Raw genomic sequence first — 22,762 nt, 5'->3', positions numbered from 1 at the left:
ATAATTTTGCATTGGAGTATATTGTGTACAAATAGGGAAGAGATTTTGACCTAGAAGAAGAGACCTCTTATTAGTGTGCATACTTCTAAATTACAGTAGCTATCTGCAGCATCTTGACATATGATAGATAGCATTGTTGCTATATGGGTTGGATTCAACTTGTTACTTAAACAACCATCATCCCACCCTTATTTCTCAAGGAGAAACTTAAGAGCTTTCTGATTCAAATTCACCCATGCCAGTTTGGATCTATCTGATGTATTTGTAATGTTGCTGCTGTTAAACCAAAGGATTTAAGACGTATTTCCAGCAGTAGCTCCATTGTAAAGCTTGCTTTCTCTGCAAACCCGGGTTCACCTGTGAGGCACATAACGATGCCAGTATCTACTGCACTGTAGCAGCCAATGCAGTTTTCCGAAAAACAGGGTTAGTGCAGGAGCGATAAGGGTGTACGGGATGGAAAACGGAGAAGGGTAACCCTTTTTTAGTGCGATAAAGCTGACCGGGTGCTTCCCTCTTGCCCCGCCTCTGGCGTTAGCCTTAGCCCGGTGAACGCGTGCTGGGGGATGGTGAAACCGGACAGAAAAGTTGTTTTGTGTTGGTTTTTACGTTGTTTTTTACCTCAGGAAAGCGGCCTTTGACAGTGGAGCGCGCTGCCGCCCCAGGGAGCCCCTAGCCGCGAAGAAGCACCTTCCCCGCCAGGTTTTACTCGTCCCTCACTTGCGCTGTGGCCAGCACCCCGCAGTACTGCCCGGGCCGACCTCGGCTCGGCTCGGCTCGGCTCTGTTCGGCCAGGTCCCTTCGGGCCGCCTCAGCTGGCCCCCGGCCCTCACGGAGCGCCGGCCCCGCCCCGTCCAGCTGCCCAATGGGGGCGCTGCGGCCCGCCCCGAGGTCCGCGGCAGCCAATGGGAGGCGCAGCTCGGGGCCCGTCCACCTGCGGCTGCGAGAGCCACCTGAGCGGGCGAGAAAAGCCGACAAAACCCGTCGGTGCGGCGGGTTGCGCGCTGCTCTCTTCGCTCCCCCCTCTTTGCCCTCCCGACCAGCTGGGCCAGTTCTGCCGCCCGCTGCCTCCGCCAGACATGACACAAGACTACGACAAGTGAGTGAGCCGGGCGGGGAAGGGGACAGCCGGGTCCGGTCGGACCGGTACTGTTGCCCCTCAGGGGGGCTGCGGCGAGAGGGGCTCGCCGCCCGGGGGCCGGGCCGGGGGGAGCCACTCTGCCTGGGGTCCCGCCCCCCTCCATCTTTTCTGGGGAGTGACCGGAGGCTTCGGCGGGGCGGTGCGAAATAGCGGAGGAGAGCAGGAGGGGGAGTTGAGGGGGGTGACGGGGGATGAGGCCAGAGGGGATCCCGGCGGCGCAGCGGAACGACCCCCGCGGCCTCCCCACCCCACCCTGCGCAGCGCAGCGAGCGGCGAGGTAGGGCCGGCTTTGAAACCCGACACCGGCAACGAGGCGTGGGTCAGCGCCGCCGCCGTCCGCCCCCCGCCGTGCCGCGCCTTAAAAGCGGGCGGTGGCGGCGAGCGGGCCGCGCTGTCGGGAGGAGCGGGCGCCGGTGGAGCGCGGGGCTGCCCCTGTCGTGGGGCTGAGGGAGGCGGGCGGAGCCGCAGCGCCGGGCTGTGTCCCCCGCCCCGCCAGAGCGCCGCGCCGCTGCCCCCATGGACTTCTACGAGGCGCACCCCTCCGGCAAGGTGGATTTCGGCAGGTAAGGGGTCGACCGCCGGCCCGCAGCCGAGCCCCGAGGGGGGCTCTCGGTGAGGTCGGTTGCAGCCGTCTCGCATTGCGCGAAACTAGGGGTTAGAAGAGTTAAAACTGAGCTCAGGGTGTGTTTTCTTGTAACTTCACGGTGTTGAATGCCGAGACGTCTTCTGTCTTCTTCAGACGGATCCTTTGCCGTTTTTAACGACTAGGGTTTGTTGCTGCACTTGTCACTGTATCACTCTGGCGACGGTGGCTGTGGACGCTGCAAGTGGATGGAAAATGGGAAAACTCTGAAGTGACTTGGAAGAACTGATTCTAAAATTACTGGGTTTTGAACGATCGGTGATTTAAACGAAATTGTTTTTAGGGTTTTTTTTGGGGGGAAAGCGTGGTATTTTTTACCAAAGGATTCAGTTTGGTTTTAATACATTGCTGTCTGGAAGGAGGCCTCTTAACGCAGCAGCTCAGTAACTGCACCCTGTGATTAGGATTTTTCATATGTACTTCTACCTCTGATGACACTTAATAGATGAGGCCATAGTAATTTAGGTGCGTGCGCTTCACTTTTCTGGCACGTAGAAGCCGGCGGAAGAAATCCTGTCTGCTGCCTCAGCATTAAAGGTGTGCTCTGTGCAAGACCAGGTATAAAAGCACTGTGCGGCTGATGATCTCTTGCTGACTGGAGTTAAACTGCACGGCGAGGGAGAGAAACAGTGGGGTTTGGGTCGGTGAAGTAAGTAGGAGAAGTTTCTGTGATTTGAACACAGAACACTTGGGGGCTGTGGGATCCTCACTGGCAAGGAGAGAGTCTGCTTTATGTATACTGTTCTGCTTCCACTTTGGTCATGTAGAAAATAAAATTCAAAAGTTACTAAAGCTGCAGTAGGAAATGTATTTCCAGCCTTTGCTGGACTTGTCTGTTTAGGAGCAGATCCATGTACCAATAACGTTGAAACATAAAACTTAGGATGCTTGTTTTCCTCTTATTAATAATATTCTAATTTTCCTGAAGAAGCTGTGGTTCTGTTAAGGAATTGAGTTGCTGCCAAACCCTACGCTTCTGATAATTCTGCAGATAATTATTTCTACGCTGGTTTTAAGGGAGTAAGGTTACCTGTAGGGCGATACATGTTATATTTAGGTGTTGCAATGGCAAAGAAATCACACAAAAATATATAGGCTTTGCATTTTGTATATTTGTGGGTAGTGGCTGCTTTATTTCTTGGTGGCTTTGGTGTCTCTTTACTTGGGAGCCTTGCACTGGCTGGAAGGAATCAGTTTAGTGCTCTTGGGAGTTCCAGCAAGGCAGACTTAGCCCTTCAGCTTGGGAGGGATGAATCAAGTGAACTGCACTCATGTTACTTTGCCGTTTTCTTTATGAGTGACTTTAACTGGGTGATTTACCCATTTGCTAGATGCTTGAGGTGTCTTTTATCACATTGTGTAAGAACAGGAACTTTTTCCATGTCCTTGAAGAAAATTCTGCTTTGTCTTCTGCTTTGATAGAGGGTGGATGTCCTCAATACCATAGTTGTCTGTAATTCGGTATACTTCATTTTGGTATCTGTGTCAATGTGTACATGTGAAGACCTAACCAAAGGGCTAGGTGCAAGAGCTTGTCATCTTTTTGTTGTCCTTGTTTGCTTTTTTTCCAACTATATAATACTGATTGATATCCACAAAGTACTCTTACAAGTCCTGGAAACTCCCATGTTTTAAGTGTCTTCAACTCAGCCAAGCTGTCCTGTTGAAGCTACTTGTGTAACTAATAAAGGATCGAATGTGTGATTTGCAAAGGACTTTGCAATCTTTTTGGTAGAAGGTGGTGATAAATGTAGGATACTGTTAAGCTGATTATAGTGATTAGAGTATTTCATAACTTCTATATTTCATAACTTTTTGTATCTGTAGTATATTTCAGTCTGAATGCATGTGGATAAAGAAATTAAAAAAATATATACTGGAGAAGGGGTGTGATGGTGGGGAACTGCTTTTTGTGGGTCTTTTCTTAAAAATAGAATTATTTATTTATTTTAAATTATTACCAATTCATTACAAAATGAGTCTGGAATTACTTAAGAAAACAAAAGCCTTCCTTCTCTCTCCACCAGTCTGCAGTAAATGAGTGGTGGGCTAGCACTGGAAAGAAAACTGTTTGAGCTGCTTAACAAAGCAGATTTAAGCAACATTAGCTTGAACTGACTTGAAAAATGAAGCGTTTATTTTACCAGTACAACCGAAACATACTAAGTTGTCTAAGCTGGGAGGACAGCATTTTCTGCAGGTGTCCCACTTTTGCCTGTGGGCAGAAGTCCAGGTCATCTTGGAGCTTTCTTGTTCCCAGGAATCTCAAAATGCTCAGAGTAAATATTAACTTTTTTTTTTGTACACTATAACATAAAGGGAAAACTGATTTTCCCCCTTCCCTCCTTTTTTTTTTTTGCTCCCCAGTCATCTGCTGAGTGTGTTTCAAACTAGTGTCACAAGTTATTTCAGCAGTAATCAGGCTTTGGGCTTCCCTTCTCAAAAAAACAATTCACTGCCAAACTGATTGGAAGACCCTTTGACCATTTTCCTTGTGTAGTCTGTAACGAACTAGCAGCTTTTAGGTGATGTTTCCAGGAATACTCTGAGAACAAAGACACCTTCTGAAAACTGGGGGAAAGACATGTTTCCTTAATTCACATTTTCTAGTTCCATGCGGGCTCTGGAACTAGAAACAACTACTAGAAACAGCAACTGGAGCAGATTGCAGCTTGGTAGTATTACATAGGATGTGCTAGAGGTTTTGTGGGTGGCAGCCTAGCAAGCGCATATTACTCTTTCTGAGTTGGATTCAGAGCATGAGTAGGTCAGTTGTGCTCTTAAACGGATTTGCCTTTTCATATAGGCTGGTGTAATCCAGCTGAGTTTGGTCAAATTAATCCTGATGTACACTGAGTGTGAATGAGATCAGAATTAGTTTTCTGGGCTTTTTGTATTGGCTAATCCTTGCAGTGCACTGAATCAAAATATGAACCCTGTGAAACTGGAGCAGTTAATTTTGAAGAACTTTAGGAATGGTTTTCATGTGTTCTAACAGGTGGCTTTTTTTCCTCCTTTTTTTTTTCCCCCCCTTATGATGCAAGTAAAAGACCTGTGCTGGTTCTTCAGAATGACTCTCTCTACTCTCAGAGACGTCCTTACACCAGTGAAGATGAGGCCTGGAAAACCTTTCTTGAAAATCCCCTTACAGCAGCTACCAAAGCTATGATGAGCATCAATGGTGATGAAGACAGCGCAGCTGCCCTGGGACTGCTCTATGATTACTACAAGGTAGATTGGCGTGGGTAAGCTCCGGCAGCCAGAGGAGCTCTTGTTCTGCCTCTCATTTGCTAGAGGACTTTACAGAAGTTACGAATAGATCATGAGGACTTTAAATTATGTGGGCTTTAAAAGGGGAGAAAAATCCACATCCCTTTTTCTGAAAATTAGTTTGTTTTTAGCTCAGGAAAATAAGATCATCTGGATCTTAATGTAGTGTGTCAAAAACTTTGATCGAGCTTTGCCTGTCAAGTCCAGGTTCTGCAGGTGGCAGTATATTAATGCAAATAGTGATGAAGAATGAGGCTTGGGAAGCATGTCTGTCTGAATGTAATTACATATCGAGAAGAAAACTCTTCTCCTTTTTCTGGTGTGATCCCTGTTCTGGTGGAACTGTTTTCTTTTGCTGGAGCTTTGATGTGCTAGCTTAGTCTCAGCTGATACTAAGCTATAACTACAGAGCTTTGGTGGAGTGTGGGGCAGAAGTGTCTGCTTGAAGGAGTTGCTGTCTGTGTCCTTCTAACCTTCAGCTGCTGTAATCTGTTAATCCTTTGACAGTTGTGGTTGTCTTCCCCAGCATTCACAATCTTCTCAGAGACGTGTGCCTTAGTAGGAGCTCAGCAGTGAATTGAACACAGTCAAACAGATAACCTTCAGGTTTGCATGGAATACATTTTGCTGAGTTTTTTTCCCAAATGCCAGGGGTCTAAGCCAGGGCAGTTATCTCCAGTCTACATCCAAGTCAGTGGAGACAAGTGGCCATTTCTAGGCAGGCAGGCGTCCTGCTCATGTTAGATGCTTGTGTTAACGGTGGCCTGGCTCACTGGGTGGAGATACCCGTTTCTCCTTTGCTGAGCAAGCAGGGAGGCCATGAGGCTGACTTGGCTTGTGTGCCCGACACTTCAGTTGGTGTCTTCTAACAGTAGTGAGTACAGTTGCCAACCCCAGTATGTTCTTTACACACTAGGAGAGGTTTCTTTGTGAATCTGAAATCCTTGCCTTGCCCTTTTAGGAGCTGGACATATATTAAGTATTGGAATATTCTTGTAATGTTAATATGGAGATTAGCACTCCACACACACAACAGAGTGCCACAGACTCACTGATGTGGATGTTATTCAGCCAGTTTTGTAGGAAAACTGGCTTTCTGCTTTGTGCTTGTGCTTGCTATGATTTTTTTTTTTGAGGGGGGAGAGGAATGGGGGAACCAACAACCCCACTTTCACCAGAATTATTTTAATCCACAAAATCAGTTTTGATTTCTAAGCATGTAGATTACAAAGAGAGCATTTATGTTGATCCTTCATGCTCGGCAAAGCAGAAGGGATTTGCCATGCATTATTGTCTAATTTGGGATTTCCTCTTCTGTTTGGGTGTCAGTGGGTGTACAGAAAAATTGGCGTAAGAACAGGTATGCTGCATGCTTTGGTTAAGCAAAATGGTTTGAGCTTTGAAAGATTTATTGAGGGCTGTTATGAAGTAATGCTATAGGGATGATGTCTAGGCATTTCTAATACGCCCCCTCTACAGTACTAAAGGCACCTGATGAGATCACCTTTGTATTAAATAAAACTAACAACAAAAAAAAACCAACCAAACAACCCAAAACCAAACAACTCAAGTGTTTTTCTGTATGTCTAATGGGCTGCTCAGCTCACCATCAGTCACAGCTCAGCTGTGATTAACCAGGCCTTGCAGAAACCCATTTTTGATCAAATTCTGGATTTTAGCGGTGTTGGCCAAATGCCGCTGGGAAGATCTTTATTTTTCAGTGACTGCTTAGTGTTGACCCCCTAACAGTCTCCAGCTATGGTAGGCAGCTAAATTTTTCTGCTTACTGTGGAAAACCGAACAATTCTGATGTTGTTGGAGATCCCAGATTATGTGGAAGAGCCAGGACTTGGGTTTTATTCGGGAACTGTTTAGAGAAATATGCTATTCACGCAGGTATGCCATCAGCATTTGAGTTAGCAGTAAAGTGGTGGCTCCCTGCATTGCACCCAGGTTACCTAACACAGGCAGTATCTAAGCAGGCTTCAGCAAAGGAAGGTTGTTGGAGTTTACACCTCCTTACACCAGAAGGTGTTTGCTTTGCTCATTCAGGAGGTGTGTAAAGGGTGACAAAAGTTTTGGGCCCTATGTGTGGGTTTGCAGAGGAGCTTGCATGGACTTGCTGTAGAGTCAAGGTGAACCTGAGCACCATGGGCTTGTGCCAGTGGTAGCAAGAGCTGTTTGGGTTGCTGGAGTGCTGGCTGAGTGCTCCAGTGGAGCAAGCTGCCACAGGTCAAAGAGCTCACCATCTTCTGTATGGCTTCTAAATGCAGTGTGTAGTGTTTGTGTGTGTGTATGAGGTAGCTTGTTTTTATTGGTGTTGTGGTATGTGGTGGTTTCAGGGCAAATCCTATTCATGGTGTAAAATTCAAGGAGCAGTACTGAGCTATCTGAAATCCAAAGCACTGGTAGTTATTTTTGTTCATAAAGGTTCTAATACAGTTTGGGCCAGTGTATTGTATGTAGCCATGCACAAAAATGAGCTGTAGCATCTCAATATGGTTAATGAACCTGGTCTCCAAGGAGAAAGAAGAACCTTGAGTGGTCTTTGAGGAAGTGGCCTAGAGAGCACATATTCCTGGGGAATGGGCCATGGAGCAGCCATGGACAGGAATGAACAGGAATTCATGGAGTATTGCCTGGCATCCCAGAGCTGTTTGAGCATCTGTAATGCAAATAATGATGGGTGTCAGGCAACAATGCTTAATTTGACCAAATGGCTCTGTTTTGAGGAGGTAGTTTTGTTGTTTGGGTTTTTTGTATGGGAGGAGGAATGTAATTATAGTATGTCTTGTATTTCCCAGGTCCCAAGGGAGAGGAGATCTTCGACAGCTAAACCAGAGGTAGAACATCCTGACCAAGACCATAGCAAAAGGTATTAGTTTTCATTATTGTGTGTCTGCTTATCTCCCTTCCCTCATAAACCACTGAAGCTGCTGAAAGAAAGTAACTTGCTGCACTGCGGTGTTGTGCTGGAAGAGAGAAATTGTTTGCTTTTACTCTGTGCCCCTTCTACTGTGCCCTTTGTTTTTACTCTTGTGCTGCCCCAGGAACAGGATGGGGATTGGACCATAATGTGGAGAGCTGAGGCTAAAACTGCTTCTCATTGCCATCTGCCTGCTTCCTACGTACAGGTGTTGTACAGTCAGTGTAGCAAAATCTGCTCTCTTTAACACCAGGCTCAGCCTGGTAGTACAGGCACCCCTTCTGAAGGTTGCAGAGGTGACTAGCAACCCTTTTTGCATGTGGTTGCCTCAGCTGCTCACTGCTGCTTTTGTTCTTGAGTACCAGCAGCATTGCTTCTTCATGCATGGACTGATAAAGAAGGAGTTCAAAGTGCTTATGATTTAGTTTTGGTTTTGTATTGGTTGGGGACTTCTTTCATATCCTCTAGAGCGCCTTTCTTCCTCTTCCTGCCTTCCCTCTTTCGTGCCTCCTCAGCAGAAGATGGTACTGCTTAGGTAAATATAACAAATGTGAGGTTCATTCAAGCCAGGCTTCCAGTCCTACCATCCTCTTCCTTTAGATAGACTAGAATGCTTTAAGGACTCAAAAGTGAGGTTTTGTGGTCTGGCTGAGCTGATTTAAAAGCTTGTTTTGAAGAGCAGTCTGGTTCTCAGTCATGTGTTCCCACCGCTCCCCTTGTACCAGCTGTGGTGTTGCACTGACCCATCACCTAACAGGTAAAAAAAAAGTGGCTAGTTTTCTGCCAGAGGAACAAGCCAAACTGGCTCACCAAGGAGACTGGGGGAGCATCAGAATTGGTGCAAAGGAGAGGGCAGAACCACGTTGTGGGGAGAGAGAAAGGGAGGACTGGCTTAGCGGCTACTGGCTGTGAGGTCAGCTTAGCCACAGATCTCAGTGTTGTCCTGACAGAAATGAGTTAATGGGCTGGCAAGTGGCAAGTTATGCAAAGCATTCCCAAGAGTCTCGGTGTGGATTTTCTTGGGGGCTTGTGCATGAAAGAGGGGTGTAATTTCGCTATTAGTGGTTCCTCGGTGGCACACAGTCCCAGGGCAGAGCAGCAGCAGCCTTGCTCTCAGTCCTTCTCCATCCACCAAAGAGCAGTTTCATGGAGCTGGTGTGTCAGTACATGGTAGGAAGGACCTTGAAACACTTAGCTGTGGACCACTGTTTTCTGAGCAGTGAGGATCTGGGCTATGAGCCCTCACCCTTTGCTTTAGGGTAATTCATCTCTGAGGTGGGGTTATTAGCAGTGGGTAAGGTGGTTTTTTTTAATGAGCTTCTCAGCTTTTCAGGTTAGGATTGAGCTGCTCTGCAAAAGCAGGAGAGTTGGTGTTGGCTGTCCTTGTCCAGAAGGCTGAGAAGTAATTTCTAGGTCTTATTTAATGAGAAAGTGAGCTGTATAATTTATGCACTGTTGTTTTTTCTTTGCTCTTTAAAGGAACAGCATCCCCAATGTGACAGAACAGTCACTCATTTCTGCTGGAGAAAACAGAGTCCAGGTTCTGAAAAATGTGCCTTTCAATATTGTCCTTCCACACACGCCCCAGATGGGCATGGATAAGAGAGGCCACCTTACAACACCGGACACGACAGTCACCGTTTCAATTGCCACCATGCCCACCCATTCCATCAAGACGGAGACACAGCCCCATGGCTTTGCAGTGGGCATCCCACCAAGTGTCTACCATCCCGAGCCCCCTGAGCGGGTGGTGGTCTTTGACAGGAACCTCAACCCTGACCAGTTCAGTTCCAACACCCAGCCTCAGAACTCCCAGAGGCGAACACCAGATTCCACCTTCTCAGAGACTTTCAAGGAGGGCGTGCAAGAGGTACCAAGAGAGGCAGTCACTCTGTGTGTGTGCGTCTTGATCTGGATGGAGAGATCCAGTTCCATCTTTAATTGTTCTTGCTATGTGAGCCAGAAATGTGCCCAGTGATTGAGGAATAGAGGACTTTCTCAAAAGGATGCATGACTGAGTAAATAAAACCTTCACAATATGAAATAGTTATCAAAAGCAAATGACTAATCTCACTAGTGACAGAGCCTTTGGTCTGCAGAGTGTGGAAATAGTTATCTTGATCCACAGTGTTGTGCTAGGTTTTGCAAGAGTTTCAGCACTCCATGGTGCCTTTGCGGGTACTGAAATTAAGTGACTGTAAGCTTCCTTACTGCCAGTTTCTAGGTGTGGTGTGTGTCAGTGAGAAATAGTTGGTTTATTTAGGGGCCTTGAGTGAGAGTTAAACCTGGATGAAAATCTATAGCTTTTGTGTTACGGTACCAACTGGAAACAGCAACATAAGAATGTTTTGATTTTTAAATAGCCAGACCTGGAAGAGCTGTGTTGCTATGTGTTTTCTTTGAGATTCGAGGAAATCCGAATGTTGCCCCAATGTTGCCCCAAGCTGACTCAGAAGGTTTTTGAGCTGTTGTGCTTAGTTGACACCCAGAAGTTTTGGAATAAAACCCTGCTCAAGTGTCCTGTTTGTACAGACCGAAATATCAGTTGTTATTGGATGATCAATTTGCCTGCCAGAAGTTCTATGGTAGCAAATATCTGTTTAATCTTGACTTGTTGCTGCTGTGTTAGCTGATGCATTGCTTTGTTTTGTGTCTGCCCCAGGTGTTCTTTCCTACTGAACTGAATCTCCGGATGGCCAACATGAATTCAGAAGATTATGTTTTTGACAGCATTTCTGGGTAATGCTTAAAGCCCCTGTTCACCCTCCTGTTCTTTTACAGTTGTCCATGAGCAAGCAGTACAGATCGTGCCTTTCTGTGCTCAGTCTGTATCAGGCACTGGAGGCACTGTGGATCTCAAAACCATGACAGTGTTTGCTTATTTGAATTTTATGGTTGAAAATCCTAGCTGTATTCCTAAGGAAAACTACTTTCAGGAAATTCTTCCTGCAGGGTTGGAAATGCCACCCAGTTTCAGTTGTGCTGTACCAACTCCCTGTCCCAGTAGAAGATGCAGTGCTGTCCATCAGCTCTGCAGTGGTCTTGGAGCTGGCTTCCAGCTGTGTATCCCTCTCCCTGGCCTGCATGTCTTGCTTTCTCCCTGCTGGAAATCCACAGCAGACATAGGAATCATGAAACTCATCTGAACCCCTAAGAGAGGGGAATAAACTAGTTGTTTGGTTGCAACTGACCAAAAGGGGAAAAAAAGACCTTGGCTAGTGAATGGCTTATTAGCTTGTGAATTTAATTGCTAATAGATACTTTTCCATGAGGTGCAGCTTGCTGCTCTAAGCCTGAATAGGGACTTTACAGTCTTGCCTCCTTACACATCTCAGGATTTAGCTTGCCAAGAACTTATCTTAAATGTTCATTCATGAAGGAAATGGTTGAAAAAGGGGCTCATCCTGTTTTCCAACTTCCTTGCCTGTTAATGGCTTAGTGAGTCAACTAACAACTTTGGAATTTCTCCAAATTAAATGTGGAACATTTAATCAGCTTTCCAGGAAAATGCCTTAGAAATCGTTGCCCTCTTTGCTTTGTAGGAATAACTTTGAATACACTCTGGAAGCTTCCAAGTCCCTCCGACAGAAGCCTGGGGACAGCACGATGACTTACCTGAATAAAGGTCAATTTTACCCCATTACACTGAAAGAAGTCAGCAGCAGTGAAGGAATCCATCACCCCATCAGTAAAGTCCGAGTGAGTGGCAGCTCTTGTGGTTTCTTGGGAAAGAGGGTGTGTACAAGGGTAGCCTTAAACTCTCCCAAAGTGCAGTAATCTAAATCAGAGCATCAGCACTAAGGCCAGCTTACCCACTCTCTTACGTCAGTGTTCATTCCTTTGCTGTCCACCTACTTCCAGACCAACCCATCCTGGCTCAGTCTGTTAAGAAGTGGTGTCAGCACTTGTGTAAAGGTGATGCAACACCTGGAATGAGATCCTTGAACTGCAGTTAGGAGAGCAGTTCTGCTCATCTCTGTTTATGACCCAGAAAGCTCTGCTGTCTGCCTTCCTGTTTGGCAGCAGCATGCCAGGTATACTGTGGTGCATCAAGTTGAATCTGCCTAAAGTGGAAAATGACCCCAACAAGAACTTCCAACACAAATGTACTCTCTGGCCTTTTGTTTCACACTTTTGCATGTTTGGTTTGGGTTTTTTGGTTGATTGGTGTTTTTAGTTTGGTTGGTTGCTTTTTTTTTAATCTTACCCTTTACCCCTCTCAGAGTGTCATCATGGTTGTGTTTGCTGAAGACAAAACAAGGGAAGATCAGCTTCGGCACTGGAAGTACTGGCATTCAAGACAGCACACAGCCAAACAAAGATGCATTGACATAGGTAAGGAATACTGTCATTGCTGATGTCAAACTTCAAACCTAGGTTTGGTTTTTGGCTAATTCTTTGTTATTTTAAGGAATCTCTGGATCACACTCTCTGCTGTCCATAGCTTTGATGAAAGCCCAGAGAGAGCTTTTCATTGCTTAGAACTAATGCTGTAGTTTTCAGAACTCCTTAGAGAAGCTGATTTTGGGAGGATTTTGGTTGGTGAGCACTCTGAGTTTAGGGTTTTGCACTGGGAGATCTAACACTCCCCTCCAGACCACATTGCTTTGGCATATCCTGGTGCTTGTAGCGAAATCACAGCTTATAGACTCTAGGGATGTCCTGAATACTGCATTTATTCAAAGGACAAGATCCCTGTAGAAATACCTGGTCACTACTGATCCTCCTCACCACAGCTTCACTCGCAACGGGTGTTTGGTACACGTAGAAAACAAAATGCTGCAAATCTCCACTTGCCTCCAGACAAGGCTGGGGCTGGCTGGCTTCCAGCCTTCTGAGGCTGAAGGCTGGATTGTACTCCTTGTCCCTTCCTTCTGTGAATAAGAGCAGGAATTAATCACTCGGCACTTAAAGCAGACGCGCATGCAAATCTTTGTTATTGAAGGAGTTTTATTGAGAGCTTATGCCTCTGCCATACAGGGTAGAGTTTCCCCAGCATAGTTGGTTTATGGCACAGGACATGTGATATTTGGTATATTTGGTTTCCTCACTGGAGTTTCTAGTTCGGAATTTCTGCCGAGTCCAATTTTTGTCCTTCCTCCTGTTTGTTGGTGTGGTTTTTTGTTTTAGTACAAGAATAATTTCCAGCCTTTTTAATGATCCTTTCTTAAGTATAGTTCAGCTTCCTTTGCCCCCAAGGGGTTGCTGAGGAGTTGCAGTTTCTGGCTGCCTTGTGTGATTTAAGGATTCCAGATGGTATCGTCTCTCCTTCATACATATTTCTTTCTATCAGCTGACTACAAGGAGAGTTTCAACACCATCAGTAACATTGAGGAGATCGCGTACAACGCCATATCCTTCACTTGGGACATCAATGAGGAAGCCAAGGTATGTGACCATGATTCTATTTCCTGTCCTTTCAGCAGATTTGGGGGCTGGGGGAGGGGAAGGGTGTGTGGCCTACCTGGTGATTAGCGTGTAACAAGTTTGTTTATGCTCTGACATTAGGCAAAACCTTCTGGCTATTTCTTAAGAGGGTTTGCATGTGCAACTGTGGAGAGCTCAGCAACTGCTGTAAGGTTCTTGGCAGAGCTGCCTACCTGACAGACAAGTACTGACAAAAGGAAGCGCGGAGTGTTTCCAGAGCAGGTGAAGTGGTGTGGGAGGTGTGATGGAGCGGAGCTGGGCTTGGCAGTGAGCACAGTCTGCTGGAGAATCCCTGTGGGAGACTGGGGGCAGCTTCTGAGGGAGTTAAGGCTGTGGCAATGAGCTCACCTTTAGCAGAAGAGGGAGTAGCTGCTGCTGTTGAGCTTCCAAAGCATGTGTTGCTGAAACTGCGGATCCCAACACCCAGTGACCTATTTCAAGCTAGCACAGCCTCCTGGTGAACTCTGATGTGTTTTTCAGAACTGTGGGCACTGTGGTAGGTGTGTAAGTATGGACAGCTTCCCTAACTAGCAGCTAACTGCAGCTGTTTAAAGCCGCTCCAGCTTTTGAAAAAGGCCCATGCATCTTCTGGGTACAAGGACAACAGGTCAGAGTGCAGTCACCTCAGTTCCAAAGCATTCCTCACCAGTTGTTGCTGGAGTCAAAGTGCAGGAATTTTCTTCAGAGAGTTTCATTACTGCCTGGATTTTTATTAAAAGTTGGGAATGATTTCCTTCAAGTTTTGGAGACTGGCCTTACTAGTTACCAGCATCATGGGCAAAAACTACCAATGGCTGCCTACCTTGGGGGACTTTGGAGCTCTGAGCAGAAAACAAATGTCCTTCTCTGGCTCTCTGTGTGCCACTGTGTGCTGCAGGAGGCACAAGGGATCTTGTCACTGCACAGAGCTCACTGTCACCATGACCTCTGCCCTGTGCTGCGCAGGGTGGCTATGGAGAAAAGAGACGGGGAGAGGTTGTATGGGGACTGCTGCCAGGTTTCAGCTCTGTGGGAGAAGTTAAGGATGCTTGGCAGGTAGCAGCGAGGAACTGTGTGTGCTGCTGATGAAAGTGCCGCCTTGCAGTATGTGTGACACTACTTGTGAAGCTGTTGTTGGGTGCCAGGCTTCCCTGTTCACCAGATTTGGGTTCAGTTGGGTTGAGAGGGATGGCAGATAGGCCCTACCTTCTAGAGGATGCTAAAAGGCTGAAGGTCTTTGACACATGAAGAGCTTCGCTATATGAACAAATAGATGAAGCTTCAGAAGGGCTGTCAAAAGGAGGTGCTAACCCAGGATCAGGGCTTAGAACTGGTGTGAGAACCCTGCGGCTATCCCAAGGAAAACCATCCCTTTCCACGAGGTGACAGACCCCAGGCCTGTGAGGCAGGTGGTTATTGCCCAGATACTCTACAGACCCCGAGTGGGTAGTTTCAGTCTATAGTAAAACTGCAACTTGAAAAGGTCTACGGACCCTTATGGTGATATTTCAGCTCAGGACTGAACTTAGTGGGATGAAGTGGTGTGGGGAGGTGTGAGCCAGACTGGTTTTGTAACTACAGAGACAAATTTGCTTTCAGATTCTCAGTATGTGAGATACATGTACTTTGAGTACTGGTTTGTATGAACCTGCAGAGTGGACTGTTGATGTGAAGAATGCATGCCTTGGCTCCTGGGATCAGAATCATGTTAAGACAAAAATACTCTAGACTTTAGTGTTCAAATAATTGGCATTTTTAGCAAGTGCTCTGTGTGTTTAAGTGTCTGTTTAACTTCTTTTTTTTCCCCCTGAGTAGATGTGTTTTGTCAATGGTTGGATTTCTCACCAGTAGAGCTGCAGTTCTTTCTCAACTCCTGTGATCTTATCAGGAGATGCCTGAGCCAGTTTCAACAATTTTTATTGCATGGTTCATTTACCTTGCATGCTCTTTCTCTCTTTTATTTTCCTTTTTTTTTTTTCCTTTGTGATGTTTCTCCTTCCCCCAACCAAAAAAAAAACCCAAACCCAATAGTCTTGAAGTATATGAGGAGAGCAGGGAATAAAGAGAGCTGAGTTTCTGATGCACAGAAAGTGTTTCACAGTAATAAATAGTGTGTTACATTTAATAACAGCAGCGGTGCTGCATACATGGTGTATTTAGCCAGCCAACAACCCTTGATTATTAGGAGTTTGCTTCCTGAGCCCTGAAGTTACCTGGTCCAGAGCCAGGTGATTCTTCTGGGGTTGCTGCTTCTCCCATTTCCCTCCTGCTTCCAATTTGCTGCGGGAATGATCTGATCCTGTGCAGCAGTGTCACATGGAAGGTGATGGGGCTCTGCGTCTGGGGGTTTTGATGTAATTATTCATTTAGGCACCCAGGGCTCTGTGTGTGTGTGTGTTGTATTTGATGTAGAAATAGCATGTTAGCAGAAGCTGCCCTTTGCAGCTCTGGGACCAGGTACTTGCCCTCTTAGTGCTAGTCCTCATTGTGGGGATGTGCAGGAATATCATACATCTGCCGCTTTGTCTGTGCGGGAGGATGTCACCTGCCTGAGAGAGTGCTTTGCTAGTCCCCTTGAGGCATTTGGGGATTTTGTAAAACACATGTCTTAGGGGAAGAAACACGGTTTTCAGGCAGTACAAGTCATGTGCTCCCTCTGTAGTCAGGGAAATGTGCAAGGGAATTTCGTAGCTGCAGAGTTGGGGGATGGAAAGGATGTTCAGGTGTCCTCAGCAACTGGTATGTCCTAGTTGCGTTGTGCTGGGAGAGCTGAAGGCAGCACTGGAGCTTTGGGCTCTGGAGGCACCAGGCAGGCCTGGCTCTGCATGGGTGGAGCTGGCTGTGTTGCTGTGCTGTTTGTGAGCACGTGCGTGAAGAAACCAGAGTATTTAGTGCATGACAGACACTTCCCACTCTGGGATCAGGCAGTGTCCGTGGGTTTCAGAGCAAATGCTGTGTGCTTCTTTTTGGCAGCTCCTCTCTGCCCTCTTCTGTTGCTTTGGGACATCACAGGAGCTTCTAGAAGCAGCTGCTTTATAGAGGAGTGGTGGGTTAAGTATTCTGTGACCTTTGCAAGAATATGTTCAAGCTAGAAAAGAGCCTAGGATTCAAAGCGTCTCTGCTCTGAGGCAGTGAAGGGAGCCGAGGATGGGGAGGAAGCCAGGATTCGAGAGGGAAGGAGGGAGTCGTCTGAAGTGGTCCTTCTGAGATTGGAAGGAGAGTGAGGTCAGGGTTGGAAAGACTGACAGGAGACACTGCAGAGTGAGGAAGCAGTGATTCAGGTGGGCTTCTAGGTGCCTGTGTTAGAGGTGAGGTCTGACCCCATCCCCTGACAGACCAGGGGAGTGGAACAAATGGATGAGGAGACCACCATGCTTTGGAGAAGAATAGGGGAGATAGTGAACTGGGAAACTAGTTGATGAACTGGTGAGTTGTGAATGGGATATTTAGGAAAGCCAACACAGCTACTCAGTCAGGAGCTATTGTAGTTGGGTGGAAGCATGGTCTAATGAGTGTGACAAAGATGTGTAACTGATACTCACTTGCATGCAACAGCTAATGCTGGAGTTACCCTGAGGCTTGTGGAGACTTCAAACACTTTTCCCACCCCATCCTGGGTGTCTGCTGTGTTGGGCAGACAGTTGAGGTGGGGTTCCTCTGCAAAGAAGCTTTTAGATGTCTGAACACAAGCTCATCATCTTTTGCTTCTATGACTTCATTAGGGATGGGGTGTCTAGAGCTGAGATGGAGCTTTCTCTGGAGATGCCTGCACTTCCTTGTTGACTGAGCAGGCTTGGCCATCTTTAAAATCAGGGTTTTAAAGCTAGGGAAGAGGAGTTCTGTCCTTGCAGCCCTTCTTGTGTCTTAGACCTCCATATGTTAATCAGGAGAAGCATTTGTAGGTTCAGGTCATGAGTTTTTGAGGCTGGGAACTGTATGTTCCCAGGTTTGTACAGCATGCCCAGTTTTCCTTCTGTTGGCTGGTATCCATTAACAGTCTTCTAATGAAAGTTGCCAGTATATGCATGGTTTAATGTACATTTCTTCTGAGTGTTTTCTGCTGCTCTTCGTGGTGTTGGCCGTTGTCCTGTTACCTCCGTTGCATTACCCGTTAGGCTGTGAAGCAAATTCTCTATCCCTTAACTCTGGCCCGAGGACATGGCCTACTCTCAGGTCAGTGGCAGTTGAACAATCTGGACAGATTGGTTTCCCCAGTGTTAACTGGCTTTGCTGGATCTCTCTTTGCTCCAATCCTGTCTTGAGCTCCTGCCCTGTGGAGCAGGAGGGTTGAGGCCTTATGTCTAAACAGGGGAAGTTGTTGTCTGCATGGTGATTGCAGGAGCCTCCTTGCCCTGTTTTTGAAGTCCTTCCAGTTGCAGGACCCTGCTGTTGCACCGGGGCACCCCTTCCATGTTTGCCAACGTGTCCCTTCTGAAACATAATGTTGCTTCCAGCAGCAGCCAGAGAGGGGCCCCTGTGGAGGTTTTCTGCCTGGCTTGCTTTAGGCTGCATGGTGGGTCTGTGGCCAAAGGTGATGTCACTGCACATTAAGGGCTCTATTGTCTTCCCACTCCTTCCCTCCAAAAAAAACCCCATTGTAAGCCAGATACTCTGTGAAAAACCCTTTCTGCTAAAAAAGGGTGTGTGGTGAGGGTGTAAGGGGTGTTTCCAGCTGGAGAATGTCACTGTAGAGCTTTTTGCTGCCTTTCCACCAAAAGGAAGGTGCTGTGGTATCTCTTTAAGTGACAACCTGAATGACAGAGCAATTAGAGTGCCTCTTTTTTTCTTTTTGTTTTTTTTTCTTTCCTCTTTGTCTCTTTTGTCCAAGAAAGGGGCAACAATCCTGTGTTAAGATAATTTGCAGCTGATTTGGGTTGCCTTTTGAAATTGCAGATTGGGCAACAAGGGTGGTCCTTTGGCAGATCCTTGTGTGTGTTGACTGAACTTCTGGGGCAGGATTTTTTTGTTCATGTTTTGTTCAGATGAGCTCAATTTTTGGAGAGGGTGGATCCCTCCCTACAACTTGAAGTAAGCCTGGGTGTACACCACTGATTTGTTTTAAGAGTTTATTCTAGCATAATCCTCACTTGGTGTTCACTGTAGAAAGAATTTCATCTTTTTTGATTGATGAATATTGCATGCATTTATATGGATGCCATTGTAATGAAGCAGTAGTCATATGCCTCATTAAAGGTGTTGCCACCTTCAGCAGCATCGACTAGGTACAGGTTTGGCTAGTTGGAAATGAAACTATGAAATGTGATGAGTCAAACATACTTAAAGGAAAGAGATTGGTTTGAAGCCAAGGCTGCAGACCACAAGAACTTTGAGGCACAAGTACACACAGCCTTTGGAGCAGTGACATAGGAAAGTCATAGCAAGTTTTGCTTACCTGCCTCTTAATGTAGACATCTCCTTACTCCTGGGTTTTCCTTAAAAACAAGCATGTGTTGCCCTTGATATTAAACATTTCAAATTAGAAGCAAGTTTTCAACTCGGTTCTTCTTCAGAACTTGGTGTCCTAAATGCCACATTCCCATCTGGTCTCCCAACCAACCATGGTGATCACAGTCTAGTTCTTAAAGAAGCTAAAAGAAAAGTCTTCCTGATGTTAATTTTTCTATAGAGAAAACTGGGAGATTTTTTTTTTGTTGCCCTTTTCTCCATTCCCTTTAAACCCAATGGCAGTATTTCCTTTTCAGCTACTTGTATGCCTTTGTAGACTTAACTCTTTCAGGTTTGTGGGGGGGTTTTGTGGGTTTGTTTGAGGGGGTTGGTTTATTTGTTTGATGGGTTTTTAGGTGGGTGTTCTTGTTTGTTTTTATACATGTTGTCACTTTTGGCCAAACTGCTGCTTTTACCTTCTCTCCAACCAGTGAAACAAAAGCTGACACCTGGCCCTGCACATTTATCTTATCAGTGTGTGGGGCTGGAGGAAGCAAGCATCAGTAGGACTGGGAACCTCTATCCCCAGGTTTCCCACGTGTTGTAAGTGGAGACATTCCTGTATTTCCTTGCCTCAGAACAGGTTGGAATAACAAGGAGTGTTGCTCTTTGAGCAGGAATATGCATTTTCCTTTCATTACCATTCATTTTTGTTTTGTTGATGGAGTGAACTTGCTAGGAGGATGTTCTCTTATCCGGGGCTGGGTCCTGTTTCCCACCCGGCATTCCTTGGTGTGGCTTGGGGCCCACGATGTGCTTTGTGTCAGTCACCCAAATTTGGTTTGGTTTGAATGTAAATTGACTCCCCTGGGCTGGAGCAGGACAATGCTGGGGCTGGAACGGATGCGGCCCTATCACACATCTGCCAGACGAGCCTTATTTGGAGCGTCCGATCCCGAAGGCAGGAGGAGACTTGGGAGCCCACAGGTGCATGAGTTGCCCAATTTTTATCATCTCTGTTTCCTGGCTCGCCTGCTGCTGATGCAAAACTTGTGGTGCATGTGGGAGGTGAAGAAACGAATGTGAGAGCAGTAAGATCAGCCACCTCTCAGGTGATCTGTACTGAAGTGTGGGGTTTTTCTTCCTCCTTCTTTTCAAGACAGAGCTGTCTTCCCAGAACTGCTTTCTTAGGACGTGCCTTTGCCGGATGTGTGCGGGCAGACCTGTGCTTGCCTTGCCTGCACTCCAAGCTGCCTGGCCCCAACCCAGGGCCAATCCTGGAAACCATGTAGTTGCATTAGCACAGCACAGTGCCTGGGCTGGCAGCTCTCCCTCTCAGAAGGGCTTAGAGCTGTGCTGGTGTGATTTATAAGGCTTTTGGGCTGGAGGTAGTTTGCATCCAGGCAGCTCACAGCATGGATGAAGCACATGTGGACACATCTCTAGAATAAAGACCCTTAGTTTTTCCCTTTTATGACTGTATTTGCTCCAGTCTTTTGAGAAACTGTATGTTTTCAGCCACTGGCATTAAAATAAGAACCTTTGAGCTTCTGGGTATTTTTTCTTTAGCAGAGAGGGCTGATAGATGAGTTGTTTGTGGAATTTGGGCCTAGGGCTGTTTCTTCAGGTAGCCAGCAAGGAGTGCTATGACCACATGGCTACATACCCCTGAACTGCACAGGCATCTGCAGGAGACTAAGCAACCTGGTGGCTGCTGGGCTTTGCATTGACATTCACAGAATTCCTGCTGGTAGCCAGGTTGGGCTGCTCCCTAGTGTTGGTGCATGCCTTAGTTCTCTGAGGAACACTATGCAGGCAGAGGAAGAGGCAGTTCGTTTGTGTCTTTAGGTCTATACCCAAGTCCTTTTATTTGGGTCTGATGGGTCCTTTATTCATTCCTCTGGTTTTTAATCTCCTCTTGTAGCCTCAGAGGCTCCTCTTCACATCAGGTTGGTTGAGGGTTTCTATGATCCTTTGTCCTGCAAAAAGTGAAAACAACTTGTAGATCAAGTCTGCTGTGCAGTGACTTCTGCCCTCCTGGCCAGAGACCACAGGAATGGTTTCCTTGCTGCTCCAAAGAAAAGCAAAATATAAGAGGCAATGTAAGTCCAGTGGGTCCAGTTGTGCAAGGGCTGCCCATAGCCTCAGGCTGATAATTGAGTAGGATGTCTGATGATCCATCTTCTGTGTGGGGAAAATGGTCCTAGGACCCACTGGAATCCCTTTGCCTACTGTGTCCTGGATAGAATATTGAAATTATTTGACCAAGGTCAAGAAAAAACATATCCAACTGTATTCACTGGGGAAAAACTGCATCCAACTGCATTCCCTTTTCCCTGGTTGTTGTATTGTAGGCTCCAAACTGTATTCTATACAAACACAGTAATCCAAAATCAAAAGCATCCTATATTGAACTTAAAATACTGTTTTAAGTTGAATGGAACATTAAAATGAGAGGATTTTGCCTACTAGTACTAGAAAAGAGCTCAAGTTATCTAAATCTTCAATAGAGAAAGAAATACCCAGTAGACTTGGATTATTGCGTGATGTCTTCATTCTCTAAGTACAAAAATATAATGGAGCATAAATAGGAGGTGAATTCAATTTAACTGTCTTCTGTTGAAATGAAAACCATGCAGAGCAAGGTGATCAGACTGGAATAGTTCCAAGTCCATCCACACAGGGTCTTATCCAGGAGGATGTACAAGACTGCATGATGGGGAGATCTGTTACATGTCCATTGCGATCTTACCCATACCTGTATTTGCTGGGGACTGGCCAGAGCTTATGGCGTGCTAATAGCTACCTGAGTTGCTTGCCATTAGCTATGGCAACCCCAGACATTGCTGATGTGTACCTACCTATCGTTCCTCTTCGGTTTTGCTTTGCGGTGAGTCAGAAGAGGCTGTACAAGGTGAGTTTTCATATGCTGCTGCGTATGTAGCCTTTGGTCTAATAAAAATTGCTGGTGCTTTTTTGTGTGACAGAGCACAGTGTCCAAGATAAACTGAGGAGAAGAGATCTGGGTATGCAAGCCTTCATTTAGAAAAGGCATCTTTCATCTCGCTGACAGCGAGGTTCCTGCAGCACTTTGATTGCCCTTTAATTATGTCTGTTTTTCCTGGTTTATTTGAAAGGCAGATCTTGTTAGAAAAAGGTGCTGTGTGGAAAGAACTTGGCTGTCTCTGCTGCCCTTCCTTGAGGGCATGCAGGGGAGCTGCTGGATTCTTTTTTCCTGCATTATTAAAATGGAAGGTTGTTTCTCGTAGATGTGGACATAGGACTGTGTGTTCCTCCCCAGTTTGGCAAGGAAGGGCACGAGTGGTCAGTGGTTAAAGCAGACCAAGAAGTCATGAGGTCTGGCTTCTTCCCACACTGACTTCCAGTGTGATCCCAAAGGAGGTGCTTTAATCCTTCTGCCTTTGGTCTTTTGTTGTGTGCTGCTGGGCTGCTGCCTGTCTGCCCCAAAGGCTGCAGGAAATGCAACCTGGTGTGGAGTGGAGGAGGCTCTGTAGCCTGTTGGGGTGAATGTCAAGAGGCTGGGGGTGGGGCAGTTAGCAGCTTGTACCAGCTCACAGGTTTCATGCTGTTTTGTGTTTTATGTGAAGCCCCGCCACTGTGGAGCCACTTGTCTCAATGAGAACCTCAGCTTTCAATAATAATAATAATTAAAAAGGCATGAAAAAAATCAACAAAAAAAGAAAAGATAAAAAAAAGCTTGACTTTGATTGGAGAGAAGAGCCTGGAAATAGGATTCAACTACACACTAAAGGCTTAACTGCCAAACAACCAAAGTAACTCGAGAATGGGTATCTAATCCTTTTAGAGATCTCAGCTTTAAAGAAAATCTGCGTAACTTCTGAGGGTTTGACTCCAGGTTTGTTGGTGCTCAGGCTCTATTTTAAGTGCTGTCTTCATGTCGAATCTTGGGAGGTGAGATGAAGTCTTTTTAAAAGTAACAACAAATCTTAATATAGCTGAGAATGCGGAA

At 46.2% G+C, this 22,762-nt stretch overlaps 1 protein-coding gene across 5 annotated transcripts in view; it reads left to right on the top strand.

Annotated features, from left to right (window-relative positions):
- Positions 1–979: 979 nt before the first annotated feature.
- The window catches only part of GRHL1 (grainyhead like transcription factor 1), a 43,435-nt gene continuing 21,652 nt past the window's right edge, over positions 980–22,762 (top strand). The window contains exons 1-8 of one of the 5 annotated variants that reach the window (XM_031052685.2): positions 980–1,099; positions 4,829–5,015; positions 7,859–7,929; positions 9,460–9,850; positions 10,643–10,719; positions 11,523–11,679; positions 12,204–12,315; positions 13,274–13,368. In XM_031052685.2, the coding sequence (XP_030908545.1) occupies positions 1,080–1,099; positions 4,829–5,015; positions 7,859–7,929; positions 9,460–9,850; positions 10,643–10,719; positions 11,523–11,679; positions 12,204–12,315; positions 13,274–13,368 (1,110 nt within the window). In that variant the 5' untranslated portion in view covers positions 980–1,079. Of the gene's footprint in view, positions 1,100–1,530; positions 1,705–2,359; positions 2,434–4,828; positions 5,016–7,858; positions 7,930–9,459; positions 9,851–10,642; positions 10,720–11,522; positions 11,680–12,203; positions 12,316–13,273; positions 13,369–22,762 lie in introns of those variants that run through there. The other 4 variants (XM_005153245.2, XM_031052686.2, XM_031052684.2 and 1 more) reach the window with 4 other exon arrangements.

Source organism: Melopsittacus undulatus, chromosome 3 (assembly GCF_012275295.1).
Source record: "Melopsittacus undulatus isolate bMelUnd1 chromosome 3, bMelUnd1.mat.Z, whole genome shotgun sequence".
Classification (NCBI taxonomy): domain Eukaryota; kingdom Metazoa; phylum Chordata; class Aves; order Psittaciformes; family Psittaculidae; genus Melopsittacus; species Melopsittacus undulatus.
The sequence above is the reverse complement of the archived record's forward strand: the minus strand, read 5'-3'. Positions and strand labels throughout refer to the sequence as shown.